This window comes from Aquarana catesbeiana, linkage group LG08, assembly GCF_042186555.1.
Source record: "Aquarana catesbeiana isolate 2022-GZ linkage group LG08, ASM4218655v1, whole genome shotgun sequence".
Lineage (NCBI taxonomy): Eukaryota > Metazoa > Chordata > Amphibia > Anura > Ranidae > Aquarana > Aquarana catesbeiana.
Genome location: NC_133331.1, coordinates 535,821 through 552,445, shown reverse-complemented (window position 1 = coordinate 552,445; position 16,625 = coordinate 535,821). Strand labels below are relative to the sequence as shown.

General features: G+C 46.8%; 1 protein-coding gene across 1 annotated transcript in view; it reads right to left on the bottom strand.

Moving 5' to 3' along the window:
* Window positions 1-3,573: 3,573 nt before the first annotated feature.
* SCNN1A (sodium channel epithelial 1 subunit alpha) overlaps window positions 3,574-16,625 on the bottom strand; it is a gene marked incomplete in the record, with an annotated part of 208,237 nt that continues 195,185 nt past the window's right edge. Inside the window, 1 exon segment of the mRNA XM_073595368.1 lies at window positions 3,574-11,397. Coding sequence (XP_073451469.1) covers window positions 11,005-11,397 — 393 coding nt within the window.

The following is a 16,625-nucleotide window of genomic DNA, read 5'->3' as shown; positions in this document are numbered from 1 at the left end:
TCCAACTCCACCAGCCTAACACCATCAATCCAACTCCACCAGCCTAACACCATCAATCCAACTCCACCAGCCTAACACCATCAATCCAACTCCACCAGCCTAACACCATCAATCCCACTCCACTAGCCCAACTTCACCAGCCCAACTTCACCAGCCTAACTCCACCAGCCCAACTTCACCAATCCAACTCTACCAGCCCAACTTCACCAACCCAACTCTACCAGCCCAACTTCACCAACCCAACTCTACCAGCCCAACTTCACCAACCCAACTCTACCAGCCCAACTTCACCAACCCAACTTCACCAGCCCAACTCCACCAGCCCAACTCCACCAGCCCAATGCCACCACCTAACTCCACCACCTAACTCCACCAATCCAACTCCACTAATCTAACTCCACCAACCTTCTACAAAACGTCAGTCTGCCTGCATTCATTTATGTCTTTAGAGAACCAGTTGGAACCACCCCATATGAAAGGGGTCATAATTGTGAAGCCTTATGTCTCAGGGATGGCTATGTTTGCCATTATTCACTTATATTCTCTCCCCGTCAGGGCTAAGAGCTTGCTCACACCACCCTGCATAATAAAGCAATCTGACAGGTAGGCGAGTGTCTTGTGTATGGGCAGGAGGGGGGTGTATGGGGTGTGTCGTGTGCTCTTACAACACACTTGACATTTGATCCATTGCTATGCATTGTGCATTGGGGAAAAATGTGGTATTTCTACATTTTTATACAATACCCCCCCCAGGCAGCTTTGTGGTGAGACCAGGACACATAGAAAGTAGTTAGAAACCCTGCTGGAGGTGACTTGTCTAGATCAGGTGCAGAAAAACGATCCTTAAGGCCCCCCATGCAGGCTGAACTGTCTGAACTCAGGGATGGTAACACAATATATATATATATATCTATGTTGTGTGTGTATATATATTATTATTATACAGGATTTATATAGCGCCAACAGTTTACGTAGCGCTTTACAACTTGAGGGTTGTCAGTACAAATACAATACACTTTAATAAAGGAGGAATCAGAGGGCCCTGCTCCTTAGAGCTTACAATCTAAGAGGGGAGGTCAAGAGATACAAGAGTTAATAACTGTGGGTGATGTGCTGATTGAGAAGATAAATGTACAGTTGTTAGGTGGGGGCCAGATAGGCTTCTCTGAAGAGATGAGTTTTCAGGGATCGTCTGAAAGTGGGTAAAATAGGAGAAAATTGGACAGATTGGGGTAGAGCATTCCAGAGGATGGGGGAGGCTCTGGAGAAGTCCTGAAGGCGAGCATGGGATGAGGTGACAAGGGAGTTTGAGAGCAGGAGGTCTTGGGAGGAGCGAAGAAAACGATTAGGTTGGTATTTTGTGACTAGGTTAGAGATGTAGCTGGGGCCGGTTGTGGACGGCTTTGTAAGTTCTAGTTAGTATCTTTAATTTAATTTGTTGGTTGAGTGGCAGCCAATGGAGGGATTGGCAGAGGGGTGTAGCAGATGCTGAGCGGTTTGTGAGGTGGATGAGTCTGGCAGCAGCGGTCATGATGGACTGAAGTGGGGAGGAGCCTATTTAGAGGTAAGCCAATGAGGAGGGAGTTGCAGTAATCGAGGTGAGAGATGACCAGGGATTGAGTTGGGAGCTTTGTGGTGTCATTGGTTAGCAAGGGGCGTTTCTTGGAGATGTTGCGGAGGTTGAGGCGACAAATTTTGGATAGTGATAGAATGTGGGGTCGAAAGGTTAGTTCAGAGTCCAGGATTACACCTAGGACCCTGGCGTGGGGGATATATACAGTATCTCACAAAAGTGATAACACCCCTAAGTGAAAATGTCCAAATTGGGCCCAATTAGCCATTTTCCCTCCCCGGTGTCATGTGACTCGTTAGTGTTACAAGGTCTCAGGTGTGAATGGGGAGCAGGTGTGTTAAATTTGGTGTTATCGCTCTCACTCTCTCATACTGGTCACTGGAAGTACAACATGGCACCTCATGGCAAAGAACTCTCTGAGGATCTGAAAAAAAGAATTGTTGCTCTACATAAAGATGGCCTAGGCTATAAGAAGATTGCCAAGACCCTGAAACTGAGCTGCAGCACGGTGGCCAAGACCATACAGCGGTATAACAGGACAGGTTCCACTCAGAACAGGCCTCGCCATGGTCCACCAAAGAAGTTGGGGTCACGTGATCATCGTCATATCCAGAGGTTGTCTTTGGGAAATAGACGTATGAGTGCTGCCAGCATTGCTGCAGAGGTTGTAGGGGTGGGGGGTCAGCCTGTCAGTGATCAGACCATACGCCGCACACTGCATCAAATTGGTCTGCATGACTGTCATCTCAGAAGGAAGCCTCTTCTAAAGATGATGTACAAGAAAGTCCACAAACAGTTTGCTGAAGACAAGCAGACTAAGGAGATGGATTACTGGAACCATGTCCTGTGGTCTGATGAGACCAAGATAAACTTATTTGGTTCAGATGGTGACAAGCGTGTGTGGGGGCAACCAGGTGAGGAGGACAAAGACAAGTGTGTCTTGTCTACAGTCAAGCATGGTGGTGGGAGTGTCATGGTCTGGGGCTGCATGAGTGCTGCCGGCACTGGGGGGCTACAGATCATTGAGGGAACCATGAATGCCAACATGTACTGTGACATACTGAAGCAGAGCATGATCCCCTCCCTTCAGAGACTGGACCGCAGGGCAGTATTCCAACATGATAACCACCCCAAACACACCTCCAAGACCACCACTGCCTTGCTAAAGAAGCTGAGGGTAAAGGTGATGGACTGGCCAAGCATGTCTCCAGACCTAAACCCTATTGATCATCTGTGGGACATCCTCAAACGGAAGGTGGAGGAGCGCAAGGTCTCTAACATCCACCAGCTCCGTGATGTCATCATGGGGGAGGGGAAGAGGACTCCAATGACAACCTGTGAAGCTCTGGTGACCTCCATGTCCAAGAGGGTTAAGGCAGTGCTGGAAAATAATGGTGGCCACACAAAATATTGACACTTTGGGCCCAATTTGGAGATTTTCACTTAGGGGTGTACTGACTTTTGTTGCCAGCGGTTTAGACATTAATGGCTGTGTGTTGAGTTATTTTGAGGGGACAGTAAATTTACACTGTTATACAAGCTGTACACTCACTACTTTACATTGTAGACAAGTGTCATTTCTTCAGTGTTGTCACATGAAAAGATAGAAGAAAAGATTTACACAAATGTCACTGAGGGGTGTACTTACTTTTGTCACATACTGTATATGTCGTGTGCGTGTGTATATATTTAATAAATGATGAGTAGTGACTGGTTGTATCTCAGGGCTGTGTAACCCACTCACATACGTCCTCCTATAAATGAAATGTCGGGGGTTGGGAGGACGCACACATGAGCACAGAGCCGAGTCGCCTAATTAGCACACATACAAAGCTCAGTTAGTAGGAAATTTTTACTGATTAAAGAGGAAACTGGTGGTGTGACCTAAACGCAGGACAGCTGCTTTCTAGGTCATGAACTGAAGGTGAAAAGCCTGTTAGACGCACGTGGTGAAAACGCCATTTGAAAAATTAAAACAAGTTCACAGAGAGAGAGAGAGATATTGTACCATTAAAAGTTTAATTTTATAATAATAATACAAAGATCATCCAGACAGCTACAGGGAACATACATGAAACATAAAGCATACAGGAACATGTTACACGCATGGTACACGTATAGTATTCATACAGGAACATGTTACACGCATGGTACACGTATAGAATTTATACAGGAACATGTTACACGCATGGTACACGTATAGTATTCATACAGGAACATGTTACACGCATGGTACACGTATAGTATTCATACAGGAACATGTTACATGCATGGTACACGTATAGTATTCATACAGGAACATGTTACACGCATGGTACACGTATAGAATTCATACAGGAACATGTTACACGCATGGTACACGTATAGAATTCATACAGGAACATGTTACACGCATGGTACACGTATAGAATTCATACAGGAACATGTTACACGCATGGTACACGTATAGTATTCATACAGGAACATGTTACACGCATGGTACACGTATAGTATTCATACAGGAACATGTTACACGCATGGTACACGTATAGTATTCATACAGGAACATGTTACACGCATGGTACACGTATAGAATTCATACAGGAACATGTTACACGCATGGTACACGTATAGTATTCATACAGGAGTGTCAGGCTACAACCAATGTGCACAGTGACAGCGGCAGATAAAGAAGACACAACCAAGGGCAGATTTATACATTCATTAATATGTTTATTTAGGGAGAGGGGGAGGGGGGGGGCAGAAGCCAACCTAGTGTGCTGCAGGCCAAGGGACATGCTGATAGGAGGAGAGAGCAAAATGAGCAGAGAGTAGGGGTTATCACTCTTCTGCTGCTCCTTCACTTTCCATTCAGCAGGTGTAAGGAACATCATGCCAATGTGCGTGTACATAGGTATCCCCACTGTTAGGTGTGTGTATAAGCCTGGACATATTTTGCAGCCATTGAAGTCTAACATGCTTCATTATTTACACATATGAACATACACACGCATGTCTGCTGCCACCAAGCAGGCTGATAAAACCTGAACTCTGCACACGCTTGTTGTTGAATGGTCTTTAGTCTTGCTCCTGTGATCCTGTTATGAGGTCACCCTTATCTACTGACCTCACCCTTATCTACTGACCAAACCCTGAGCTACTGACCTCGGCCTGAGCTACTGACCTCGGCCTGAGCTACTGACCTCGGCCTGAGCTACTGACCTCACCCTTATCTACTGACCTCACCCTTATCTACTGACCTCGGCCTGAGCTACTGACCTCACCCTTATCTACTGACCTCACCCTTATCTACTGACCTCGGCCTGATCTACTGACCTCGGCTTGAGCTAATTACCTCAGCCTGGGCTGCTGACCTCGGCCTGAGCTAATGACCTCGGCCTGATCTACTGACCTCGGCCTGATCTACTGACCTCGGCCTGAGCTACTGACCTCACCTTTATCTACTGACCTCACCCTTATCTACTGACCTCACCCTTATCTACTGACCTCGGCCTGATCTACTGACCTCGGCTTGAGCTAATTACCTCAGCCTGGGCTGCTGACCTCGGCCTGAGCTAATGACCTCGGCCTGATCTACTGACCTCGGCCTGATCTACTGACCTCGGCCTGATCTACTGACCTCGGCCTGATCTACTGACCTCGGCCTGAACTACTGACCTCGGCCTGAGCTACTGACCTCACCCTTATCTAATGACCTCGGCCTGATCTACTGACCTCGGCTTGAGCTAATGACCTCAGCCTGGGCTGCTGACCTCGGCCTGATCTACTGACCTCGGCCTGATCTACTGACCTCGGCTTGAGCTAATGACCTCAGGCTGGGCTGCTGACCTCACCCTTATCTAATGACCTTGGCCTGATCTAATGACCTCAGCTTGAGCTAATGACCTCAGGCTGGGCTGCTGACCTCACCCTTATCTAATGACCTCGGCCTGATCTAATGACCTCGGCTTGAGTTAATGACCTCAGGCTGGGCTGCTGACCTCACCCTTATCTAATGACCTCAGCCTGATCTACTGACCTCGGCCTGAGCGAATGACCTCAGCCTGGGCTGCTGACCTCAGCCTGACCTAATGACCTCGGCTTGAGCTAATGACCTCAGCCTGGGCTGCTGACCTCGGCCTGGACCTCGCTTCTGCCCAGTGAATTGGTTTGTTGCTGCCCACTTGTTGCCAACCTCTGCCTGTCCCTGACTCTGATGCTGCCAATGACTTGGTCTTTCCACTAGGCCAGGCTTGGGATGTGACTCTGCCATTAGCTGAACTTGGCACATCCATGGTGCACTGCCAGCTGGACTTCTGCTCACCTGATACCAGTGTTTCCAAGCCCACATTGTTGGCACCTTGTGCCAGTCCTTCGTCTCTGCAGACCCTGTCTACACTTCTGGGGGGGGGGCTAAGATGGGAACTTCTCATGGAACTGCTCAATTGTAACCCTGGCTGTGCTGTGTGGCAGAGCTTTTTAAATCTCTGGATTGGATGGACAGAAATTAAAATCCTTTGGCAGGTAAATCATTTCTCATATTTGCATTTCACCTGTGCATGTAGATGTTTGATTGGAGTTCAGCTTTTGTGCATACTTTGTACATGAAACAAAATGGCTTCCTCTGCCATTGGATGTTTGCGGGTTTTATTTAAAGGGGTACTCTCACTTTCCTCATTCAGGACAAAGGACCCTGATCTACGTCTACCCATTTCTCCAGAGATAGTCAATATGGTGGCACTGAAACCTTAGGTGGAGGTTACTTCATACATAGGATTGGTTATATACTAATACTGTAATAATGGGGCATCTGGGTGATATGCCGACTGCTTCCGTACACAGAGGAGCTGACAATAGTTGCACCAGAAGATTGGAGTACCTCACCAAAATGTCTAAACTTAATAGCCAACGCATTTTTGGGCCAACTTTGGCCCCTTCATCAGCGCTTAAGAGAGCGTCTTTTAGGACCTAGACAGCACAGCAGTTACCTTTTTATGTTATCCAACTTTATCTACAATACGGATCTCTGACAGTCGTTCTCTTGAAGCCTAACTCTGGGCAAAAAGAAGGTTTGCCCATGCGGTGCTGCTGTTCCTGAACTGCATGGAGGAACTGCTTGTTTTTGTTTAGGGGATTGGGGAAAGCTTATACTCACCCGATCCTCCACTCCACCTGCAAACGGCACTCCCCCGCGATCCAGTGGTGGACTGTTCCTGACGTCTTCATGTCCAGAGCAAGTCTATAGGTGTGATGACATCAGGAACAGTCCACCACACAAGACCACTAGACTGGTGGACTGGTCCCAGTGGGGACTGGTCTTGTGCAGGGTGGATGTGAGAATTCGGTAAGTAAATCTCCGTTCTCCAATCCCCTAGATCAGCCTCTCTCAATACCGAGGAAACCCTGAAATAACTTTCCAGTCTCAGGGAACCCTCTGCTAATAATTCCTCTATCTACATCTCATGATACATTAGTGAGATGGTCAGTGAGAAGAATTACAGATAGCTAAACAGATAAACGGTGTCAGTGGGAACTTATCTCAGAGGCACAAATTGTTCAAGGAACCCCTACAACCTCTGGAGAAATCCTAGGGCCCCATTGAACCCACTTTGAGAGACCCCGGACTAAACAAAAAACAAGCAGATGACCCGTTCAGCGCATGCCCAGCCCCACTGCATGGGAAAAGCTTTTGATTTGCCTGAAGCCCCCGGGGGGGTCCCTGTGCTGGCTGTGATTGAATAAAGCCGAGTTCCAACCACACATTTTTTTTTAAGTCAGCAGCTACAAACACACCGTACAAACACCGTACAAACACCATACAAAAACACCGTACAAACACACCGTACAAACACCATACAAAAACACCGTACAAACACTGTACAAACACCATACAAAAACACCGTACAAACACTGTACAAACACCATACAAAAACACCGTACAAACACTGTACAAACACTGTACAAACACCATACACCGTACAAACACTGTACAAACACCGTACAAACGCCATACAAAAACACTGTACAAACACTGTACAAACACCATACACCGTACAAACACACTGTACAAACACCGTACAAACACTGTACAAACACCGTACAAACACCATACAAACACCGTACAAACACCGTACAAACACTACAAACGCCATACAAAAACACCGTACAAACACACCATACAAACACTGTACAAACACCATACAAACACCGTACAAACACACTGTACAAACACCGTACAAACACCGTACAAACACTACAAACACACCGTACAAACACTACAAACACACCGTACAAACACACTGTACAAACACTACAAACACCGTACACCATACAAACACACCGTACAAACACCATACACTGTACAAACACACTGTACAAACACCGTACAAACACCGTACAAACACCATACAAACACCGTACAAACACCATACAAACACACTGTACAATGTACAAACACTACAAACACCGTACAAAAACACCGTACAAACACACCGTACAAACACACCATACACTGTATAAACACACCGTACAAACACCGTAAAACAGTACAAACACCATACACACACCGTACAAATACCGTACAAACACACCGTACACCATACAATGTACAAAGATACCGTACAAACACACTGTACAAACACCATACAAACACCGTACAAACACACCATACAAACACACCATACAAACACCGTACAAACACACAGACAAAAACACTGTACACACACACCGTACAAACACACTGTACAAAAACACCGTACAAAAACCATACAAACATACCGTACAAACTGTACAAACACACCGTACAAACAACGTACAAAGACTGTACAAACACCGTAGCTGCTGACTTTTAATAAGGACATTTACCTGTCCAGGGAGCCCGCGACGACGGATCCATCGGATCGGGGGCAGGCGCCGCCATTCTAACTAAAGGAAACTGGCAGTGGAGCCTTGTGGCTTCATAGCCGGTTTCCTACTGGGTATGCCCGAGTCGCACGTCGCTTTGTGAATGGCCAGCTTGTCTCAGAAGACTGCGGGGGGGGGCTCGCCACAGAAGAGGACAAGAGGACACAAAAAAAATTTAATATCAAAAAACGAGGGGTGGAGGGGTGATCTTTAGTTTAAGACCACCTTTCAAAAGTGGGTGGAGCTCAGCTTTAAGGATGAGGTGGTGGCTTTAGACTTCCACCAACCATTACCCCGATGGGGCTCAGTGGCGGTGGGAGTAACTGCCAAAAAACTGTTGCAGGAAAGATGAAATACTTTCCTCCCCTGTTGGCCGTCTTGTTGAACTCCAAGGGAGAAATCCCTGGCTCAGGTGGTTCCTCCCACTCACCCCCATGTCTCTTCAGGCCGTTGTAATGATATGGGGGTTGGCGGGAGGAACCATTGAACATAGCGGGGGGATCAGGAAATTAAAATTCCCAGAAATGTCGGTTTCTGAAAAAACTTCATCTGCAGATTTCTCTTCAGCTGAGAAGCCAACAGGAGAGAGATTCTTTTCTTCTTTTTATTAGGGAGTTGAATTTGGCTTTAAAGTATAAATGAAGGCAAAACTTTTTGAATATAATGGTGAAGAATTAGAAGCGATGTCCGGTGATTTCTGCTCTCTGTGTTCCCGTTAGGGGGATTCGTTCGCTGTGATTGCCCTCACCCCGGGGAATGTAAATGAGGGTAAGCCCAGGTTCACACTGAGTGCGGAAATGAAATGGTGGGGGGTTCAGCTGAACTCACACGATCTCACTCCCGATTTCCAGGACCATTTCAGAGACCTCTGTGTGTTTCTGCATGGATGTCAATGGAAATCGCACCCCGAAAATCGCCAAAAGCAGTACAGAAACGACTTTTGGAAATAGGTGTGGCGTTGAACCGATTAGGACGGAGCCATTGCCAGCAATTGCCGCAGATTTGACATGTAAAATGACATGCCAAATTGCACCAATGTGAACCAGGGATAAATGCAAACGTTTGAGTTGCCACCAGAACAGGATTGAATGGGTAATGTTCGGTGGGGGGGTAGCACCTGCTGGATGTGACAGGGGGTATAATCCCCAATGCCGCCTACACTACTAGTGTAAAGGAGCCCCTGGGGCCCCTGTTTTTGGTTGCAGCTGTGCAAGAAAATCAGAAGCACCATTGTAACATTATACAGATAAAAATCATCTACTCTTTAAGCTAAATATAAAAAGAAGTTGAGTAATCAATAATTCTACAGAATGTATGATAGAAATCAATGTTTGATGTCTTCTCAATCATAAACTATAGAAAGACATGGAAGAAAGTCCGATATTTGACCCATTATTCTCTATTTAGTATTTTGTTGTTTATTATTTTCTGTTGCTTTCTATTATGTGATATTTGGTTTCTGTATCTTTATTTCATTGTAATGTAATTCTCTACAGATTATAGTAAAACTCTGACCCCACCCGCCATGTTAGTTCCTTCCACAACTGACAAGACTGTCCCGGGTTCTAGGTCCCCAAATGAGGGGCAGTTGGGGGTCTATGCTGGTAACCCAATGCCACCCATTGAAACTCATCTAAATTTGGTGGTTGCTCCGTATCGTTCTGGATATTGGTTCCTCCTCTCCCGATGGATTTTTAATGATCGTGCTAATCTCATTTTATCAGAATTAGAGATTGTTATGCTGCATACACACGATCGGAAATTCCCCCAGCAAAAGTCCGATGAGAGCTTTTGGTCGGAAATTCCGACCGTGTGTATGCTCCATCAGACTTTTGCTGGCGGAATTTCCGCCAGCAAAAGATTGAAAGCAGGATCTCTATTTTTCAGTCGGAAAAAGTTCCGATCGTCTGTAGCAATTCCGACGCACAAAATTCCTTTGCATGCTCGGAAACAATTTGACGCATGCTTGGAATTGAACGTCATTTTCTCGGCTCGTCGTAGTGTTGTACGTCACCGCGTTCTTGACGGTAGAAAGTTCAGAGAACTTTTGTGTGACCGTGTGTATGCAAGCCAAGCTTGAGTGGAATTCCGTCGGAAAAAACATCCAAGTTTTTTCTGACGGAAAATCCGCTTGTGTGTACGGAGCATTATGGTTGGTTCTATGAATTGTTGACCAACATTCCCAATTTGCTGCATATCATTGAATATGTACAATTCAAAGAATGGATCTAAATTGGCATTTTTGGTTTGGAGTCGTCTGTTGCATTGTGCAGTAATTATTGCTGTAATGTATGAACCCAAGCTCTACATGATGACCCAATGGAAGTGTTATAGAAAATATGAAGACAGGACAGTGTTGATTAATAAGTAGAACAATGTACTTTGTAGTGGAAAACAATAACTTGGTCATTAGGTTAAAAACACAGAAACTAGGTCAATGTATTTTCCTTTCTTGTGTGCGTTCGTTATATTTTCCCTTCAGATTCTCTCAGTTTACACCACCCATTGTGAGCTCATTTCATACTCCTCCTTGGTGTTCACCCCTCTCCTCATTCGCCTCTCCAGTTGGAATTTCTACGTTGAGAGATGTGGCTGCGAATGCTGGATGAGCGAGAGGACTCACCTCCCAGAGAGCGGAGATCGAGGGTCTCGTAGGCCGGCGGGGGGGTGATATCGGCCACCACACTCACTTGGTTCTGGGCTGGGATGTTGTGTGGATTGTGGCTGCTTCTTCGTTCAGTTGCTGCAAAGGAGACAGGGGTCGGATCTCTCCCGGTTTCTTCTACAGATGGTGTCTTACGGTTGCGGTATCGATGAAGAAGAACAATCAATGAGATGGCAGCCACATCAAAAACCAACTCACCCATTTCCACCACTGAAAGGACAGAAGAACCAAACCAAAGGCTCCATTGGCTGCCCAACAATGACAACAGCGTCACCATCTGAAAAGACAAAAAACACTTTATTACTATTAAAGACAACTGGAGAATATTGTTTTGGTACTCTCAGAATCATTTACAGGACTTCCAATGGTCCTTTCAGTATCCCTGCAGGACTTCCATGACTACTACTCTCAGAATCCCTCCCAGGACTTCCAATGGTACTCATGGAATCCCTGTAAGAACCTCCAATGGTATGCCCAGAATCCCTGCAGGACTACTACTCTCAGTATCCCTGCAGGACTTCCAGGACTACTACTCTGAGATTCCCTCCCAGGTCTTCCAATGGCATGCCGCCCAGAATCCCTGCCAGGACTTCCAATGGTACTCTCAGTGTCCCTGCAGGACTTCCAGAACTACTACTCTAAGAATCCCTCCCAGGACTTCCAATGGTACTCGTAGAATCCCTCCCAGGACTTCCAATGGTACTCATAGAATCCCTCCCAGGACTTCCGATGGTATTCCCAGAATCGCTGCAGGACTTCCAGGACTACCACTCTAAGATTCCCTCCCAGGACTTCCGATGGTAGACTCAGAATTCCTGGCAGGACTTCCAATGGTACGCTCAGTATCCCTGCCAGAACTTGCAGAACTACTACTCTCAGAATTCCTGCCAGGACTTTCAATGGTACTTATTTAATCCCTGCCAGAACTTCTTGAGTTCCAAGTAATGATGCTGGGTGTGTTCCCTGACAAGAAGAGCTGAGGCTGCTCCTTATAACCACCTAAGGCCCCTTTCACACGGGCGCCTTCTGTTTTGAATCAACAAGGGATCTGTCCACTAATCCCCTGCTGATCAGAGCGGGGCGGATGACAGGTCCATGTCCGCTGAGTTTATGTAAAGTAGACACAGACTGAGCCTGCTCTGCCCTATTGGCTGTCCGTTTACATCTGACTACCCTCCAGTCTGATCTGCCAACACGGAGGAGAATAAATTCCCTTCCGTTTGTTTTTAATGGACCGAGTCGGATTGGAGGTAGGCGGATGTAAATAAAGATAAGTCCATATGGTGGAATGGCCCGTCTGATCAGGTCTGCCTGAAAATCTGACAGGTGGACCTGATCAGAACGGTCGTGTGAAAGGAGCCTCACTGAGAGCTAAAGAGCTATAATACGTTCCGGCCAGTTGCTTGTTTGTTGCCAACATGGATTGACCTGTACTCCATGCTGCCTTCTTAGACCTCTGCTTGGACCTTGGACGCTCTTGCCTGCCACCTACCTTGACCCCTGCCTGGACCTGACTACTCTTTTGTCTGCAGCCCTCTGTACAGTCACTGCATCAAAGCCTCCTGAATAAAGCCAGCCCCTTGGTGGGGTGATTCTGAGGGCCACAACCTGGTATCATTTTGCAGCCAAGTAAACCTGGACTACTAAGTTTCCTGGCCCAACTCTACCATCAGAAGCTATGGTGAAGACCAACTGCCTCTTAGATTCAGCAGTGAACCCCCATCATCCAGGAGGAAGGGGGGCCATAACAGATATACCCAAGATACCCCAAGGGTCATACCTCAAGTGTCTTTGTTGTTGACTAGGAACTGTTTTACACTTTGAGACAAATTCCCATATATGCAGTATAATCTGAAATTGGCAGAGGATCTTCTAAATGGATAAAATCCCTATATACAAATATTGAGCACATTCAGTAGACCTGGTTCATGAGTTATGGAGAGGAAGTGATTTCCCTGCCTGGTCATTATTTGATGACTCTCTGGGTGGTTGCCGGTCCACACAATGACCTCATCCTTGGTAAGATGGAGAGACGGAGCGACCTCGTTTTGGCTTCTGGAATGTATACGGGACCAAAGACAAATTGTGGGTGGAGAAGCTCGGGATCTGTAGGAACGGCCGGTTATATAGACAGAGTTTAATAACTATGCAGCGCTCACACTCTTTGGTGCTCAATCATCCCCCCCACTTCACATTCGATCGCTCTTCCCTTTGCCTTTCTACTACGGGAAGGTAGAACTGCTCACAGCACGGTGGAATCTTTGGTGGAAGCTTCCTTCTCAATGGCCAATCTTTTCACTTTCTCATCGCCATTTATCAATCCCTTTTAAAGAAATAAGCACATGACCTCGTTTATTGAGGCAATAAAAATAGGTGGTTTGGACACATTTTTTCTGCCCCCAGACCGCCCACTGAAAGCCTGGGGGCATTGTACACACGCGGCTGCGATGCTTTGCAGGAAATTTAACTTGGCTAGTCATGTTTGACAGTTGACCTATCACGCTCGCCCATTGGAGGAACAAGACCACGTCGCAATTACAAGGCGAATGATTGGCTCTTGGTTTTGGCACATTAGTCCCAAGCCATCATTTGCCAAAAAAATAAGAAAAAAAAAAAATCAGCCATTCAGGAGGTGGCATGGAAATAACTGCAGTATTATCCTTCAAACGCTGAGAAGACTCCACCGGGAGGTGAACCCAATGCTGTAAAATCTTCCACCAAACCCAGAAATGGCCCATATTGCAACTTAACAATCATTAGATGTGGCGGCTGCATTCGTTTTCTCTTTTTTTTAGGCTTTTTCCCCCTTGTTCTCACCTGGTGATCTGGCCAATAACACCCCTCCTTTATTAGAGCGCCCCCCACTCTGGAGGAAGGAGCACAGGGAGCACCTTTGGAGAACAGCATTGTCAGTCTGGGGGAGGAGTGTTAGATGGACTAGCAGATTTAAATACACTAACAAATTAAAGCCAAACTCCACCCAACACTCTATAAGATGTCACAGCAAACAGGTTTTATATGAATAAATAAAAGCACCCCTGTCAGCGGTAAGGGGTTTGTCCAATCCCTGTAAACTGATGCATTTGGAAAAGAGCTTGTTCTGCTGAAAAACAGACTTACTGGCAGGATCATCAGGTGAAAATAAAGGAAAGATAAACTAAGGAAGGGAAACTAATGCAGCCGTCACATGAACACCCCACAGGATGGACCTGGTGTCTTTATTCAACCTTACCGACTATATAACTATATAACATAACAATGTAACTATATAACATCTAAGTATTGATAAGCTGCAATCCAATTTGGAGTTAATAAACGTTTTCAGTTTCTTCCATGGAAATATAAATGGAATGTTCGCGTTATCTGAGCTCGGCGTGTTCTATGATGTATGGGGGGAAGTTGGAGGTTCAGAAGCAATGGGTGGGGGAGGGGGGCTTATGTTAGAAGAGAGAGGCCCCCGAGGCACACAGGTGAGGTTGTAGAACACACACATTAAACAGCCATATATCATATGAAGGCCGATCTCTTCCATGTCTTGTCACCTCCCCCCATCGTATCTCTTCCATGTCTTGTCACCTCCCCCATCATATCTCTTCCATGTCTTGTCACCTCCCCCCATCATATCTCTTCCATGTCTTGTCACCTCCCCCCATCATATCTCTTCCATGTCTTGTCACCTCCCCCCATCATATCTCTTCCATGTCTTGTCACCTCCCCCCATCGTATCTCTTCCATGTCTTGTCACCTCCCCCCATCGTATCTCTTCCATGTCTTGTCACCTCCCCCCATCGTATCTCTTCCATGTCTTGTCACCTCCCCCCATCGTATCTCTTCCATGTCTTGTCACCTCCCCCCATCGTATCTCTTCCATGTCTTGTCACCTCCCCCCATGATATCTCTTCCATGTCTTGTCACCTCCCCCATCATATCTCTTCCATGTCTTGTCACCTCCCCCATCGTATCTCTTCCATGTCTTGTCACCTCCCCCCATGATATCTCTTCCATGTCTTGTCACCTCCCCCATCGTATCTCTTCCATGTCTTGTCACCTCCCCCATCGTATCTCTTCCATGTCTTGTCACCTCCCCCATCATATCTCTTCCATGTCTTGTCACCTCCCCCCATGATATCTCTTCCATGTGTTGTCACCTCCCCCCATCGTATCTCTTCCATGTCTTGTCACCTCCCCCCATCGTATCTCTTCCATGTCTTGTCACCTCCCCCATCGTATCTCTTCCATGTCTTGTCACCTCCCCCCATTGTATCTCTTCCATGTCTTGTCACCTCCCCCATCATATCTCTTCCATGTCTTGTCACCTCCCCCATCATATCTCTTCCATGTCTTGTCACCTCCCCCCATTGTATCTCTTCCATGTCTTGTCACCTCCCCCATCATATCTCTTCCATGTCTTGTCACCTCCCCCCATTGTATCTCTTCCATGTCTTGTCACCCCCCCCCATTGTATCTCTTCCATGTCTTGTCACCTCCCCCCATCGTATCTCTTCCATGTCTTGTCACCTCCCCCCATCGTATCTCTTCAATGTCTTGTCACCTCCCCCCATTGTATCTCTTCCATGTCTTGTCACCTCCCCCCATCATATCTCTTCCATGTCTTGTCACCTCCTCCCATCATATCTCTTCCATGTCTTGTCACCTCCCCCCATCGTATCTCTTCCATGTCTTGTCACCTCCTCCCATCATATCTCTTCCATGTCTTGTCACCTCCCCCCATCGTATCTCTTCCATGTCTTGTCACCTCCTCCCATCATATCTCTTCCATGTCTTGTCACCTCCCCCCCATCATATCTCTTCCATGTCTTGTCACCTCCCCCCCATTGTATCTCTTCCATGTCTTGTCACCTCCCCCCATCGTATCTCTTCCATGTCTTGTCACCTCCCCCCCATTGTATCTCTTCCATGTCTTGTCACCTCCCCCCATCGTATCTCTTCCATGTCTTGTCACCTCCCCCCATCGTATCTCTTCCATGTCTTGTCACCTCCCCCATCGTATCTCTTCCATGTCTTGTCACCTCCCCCATCATATCTCTTCCATGTCTTGTCACCTCCCCCCATCGTATCTCTTCCATGTCTTGTCACCTCCCCCCATCGTATCTCTTCCATGTCTTGTCACCTCCCCCCATCATATCTCTTCCATGTCTTGTCACCTCCCCCCATCGCATCTCTTCCATGTCTTGTCACCTCCCCCCATCGTATCTCTTCCATGTCTTGTCACCTCCCCCCATCGTATCTCTTCCATGTCTTGTCACCTCCCCCATCGCATCTCTTCCATGTCTTGTCACCTCCCCCCATCATATCTCTTCCATGTCTTGTCACCTCCCTCCATCGTATCTCTTCCATGTCTTGTCACCTCCCCCCATGATATCTCTTCCATGTCTTGTCACCTCCCCCCATGATATCTCTTCCATGTCTTGTCACCTCCCCCCATCGTATGTCTTCCATGTCTTGTCACCTCCCCCATGATATCTCTTCCATGTCTTGTCACCT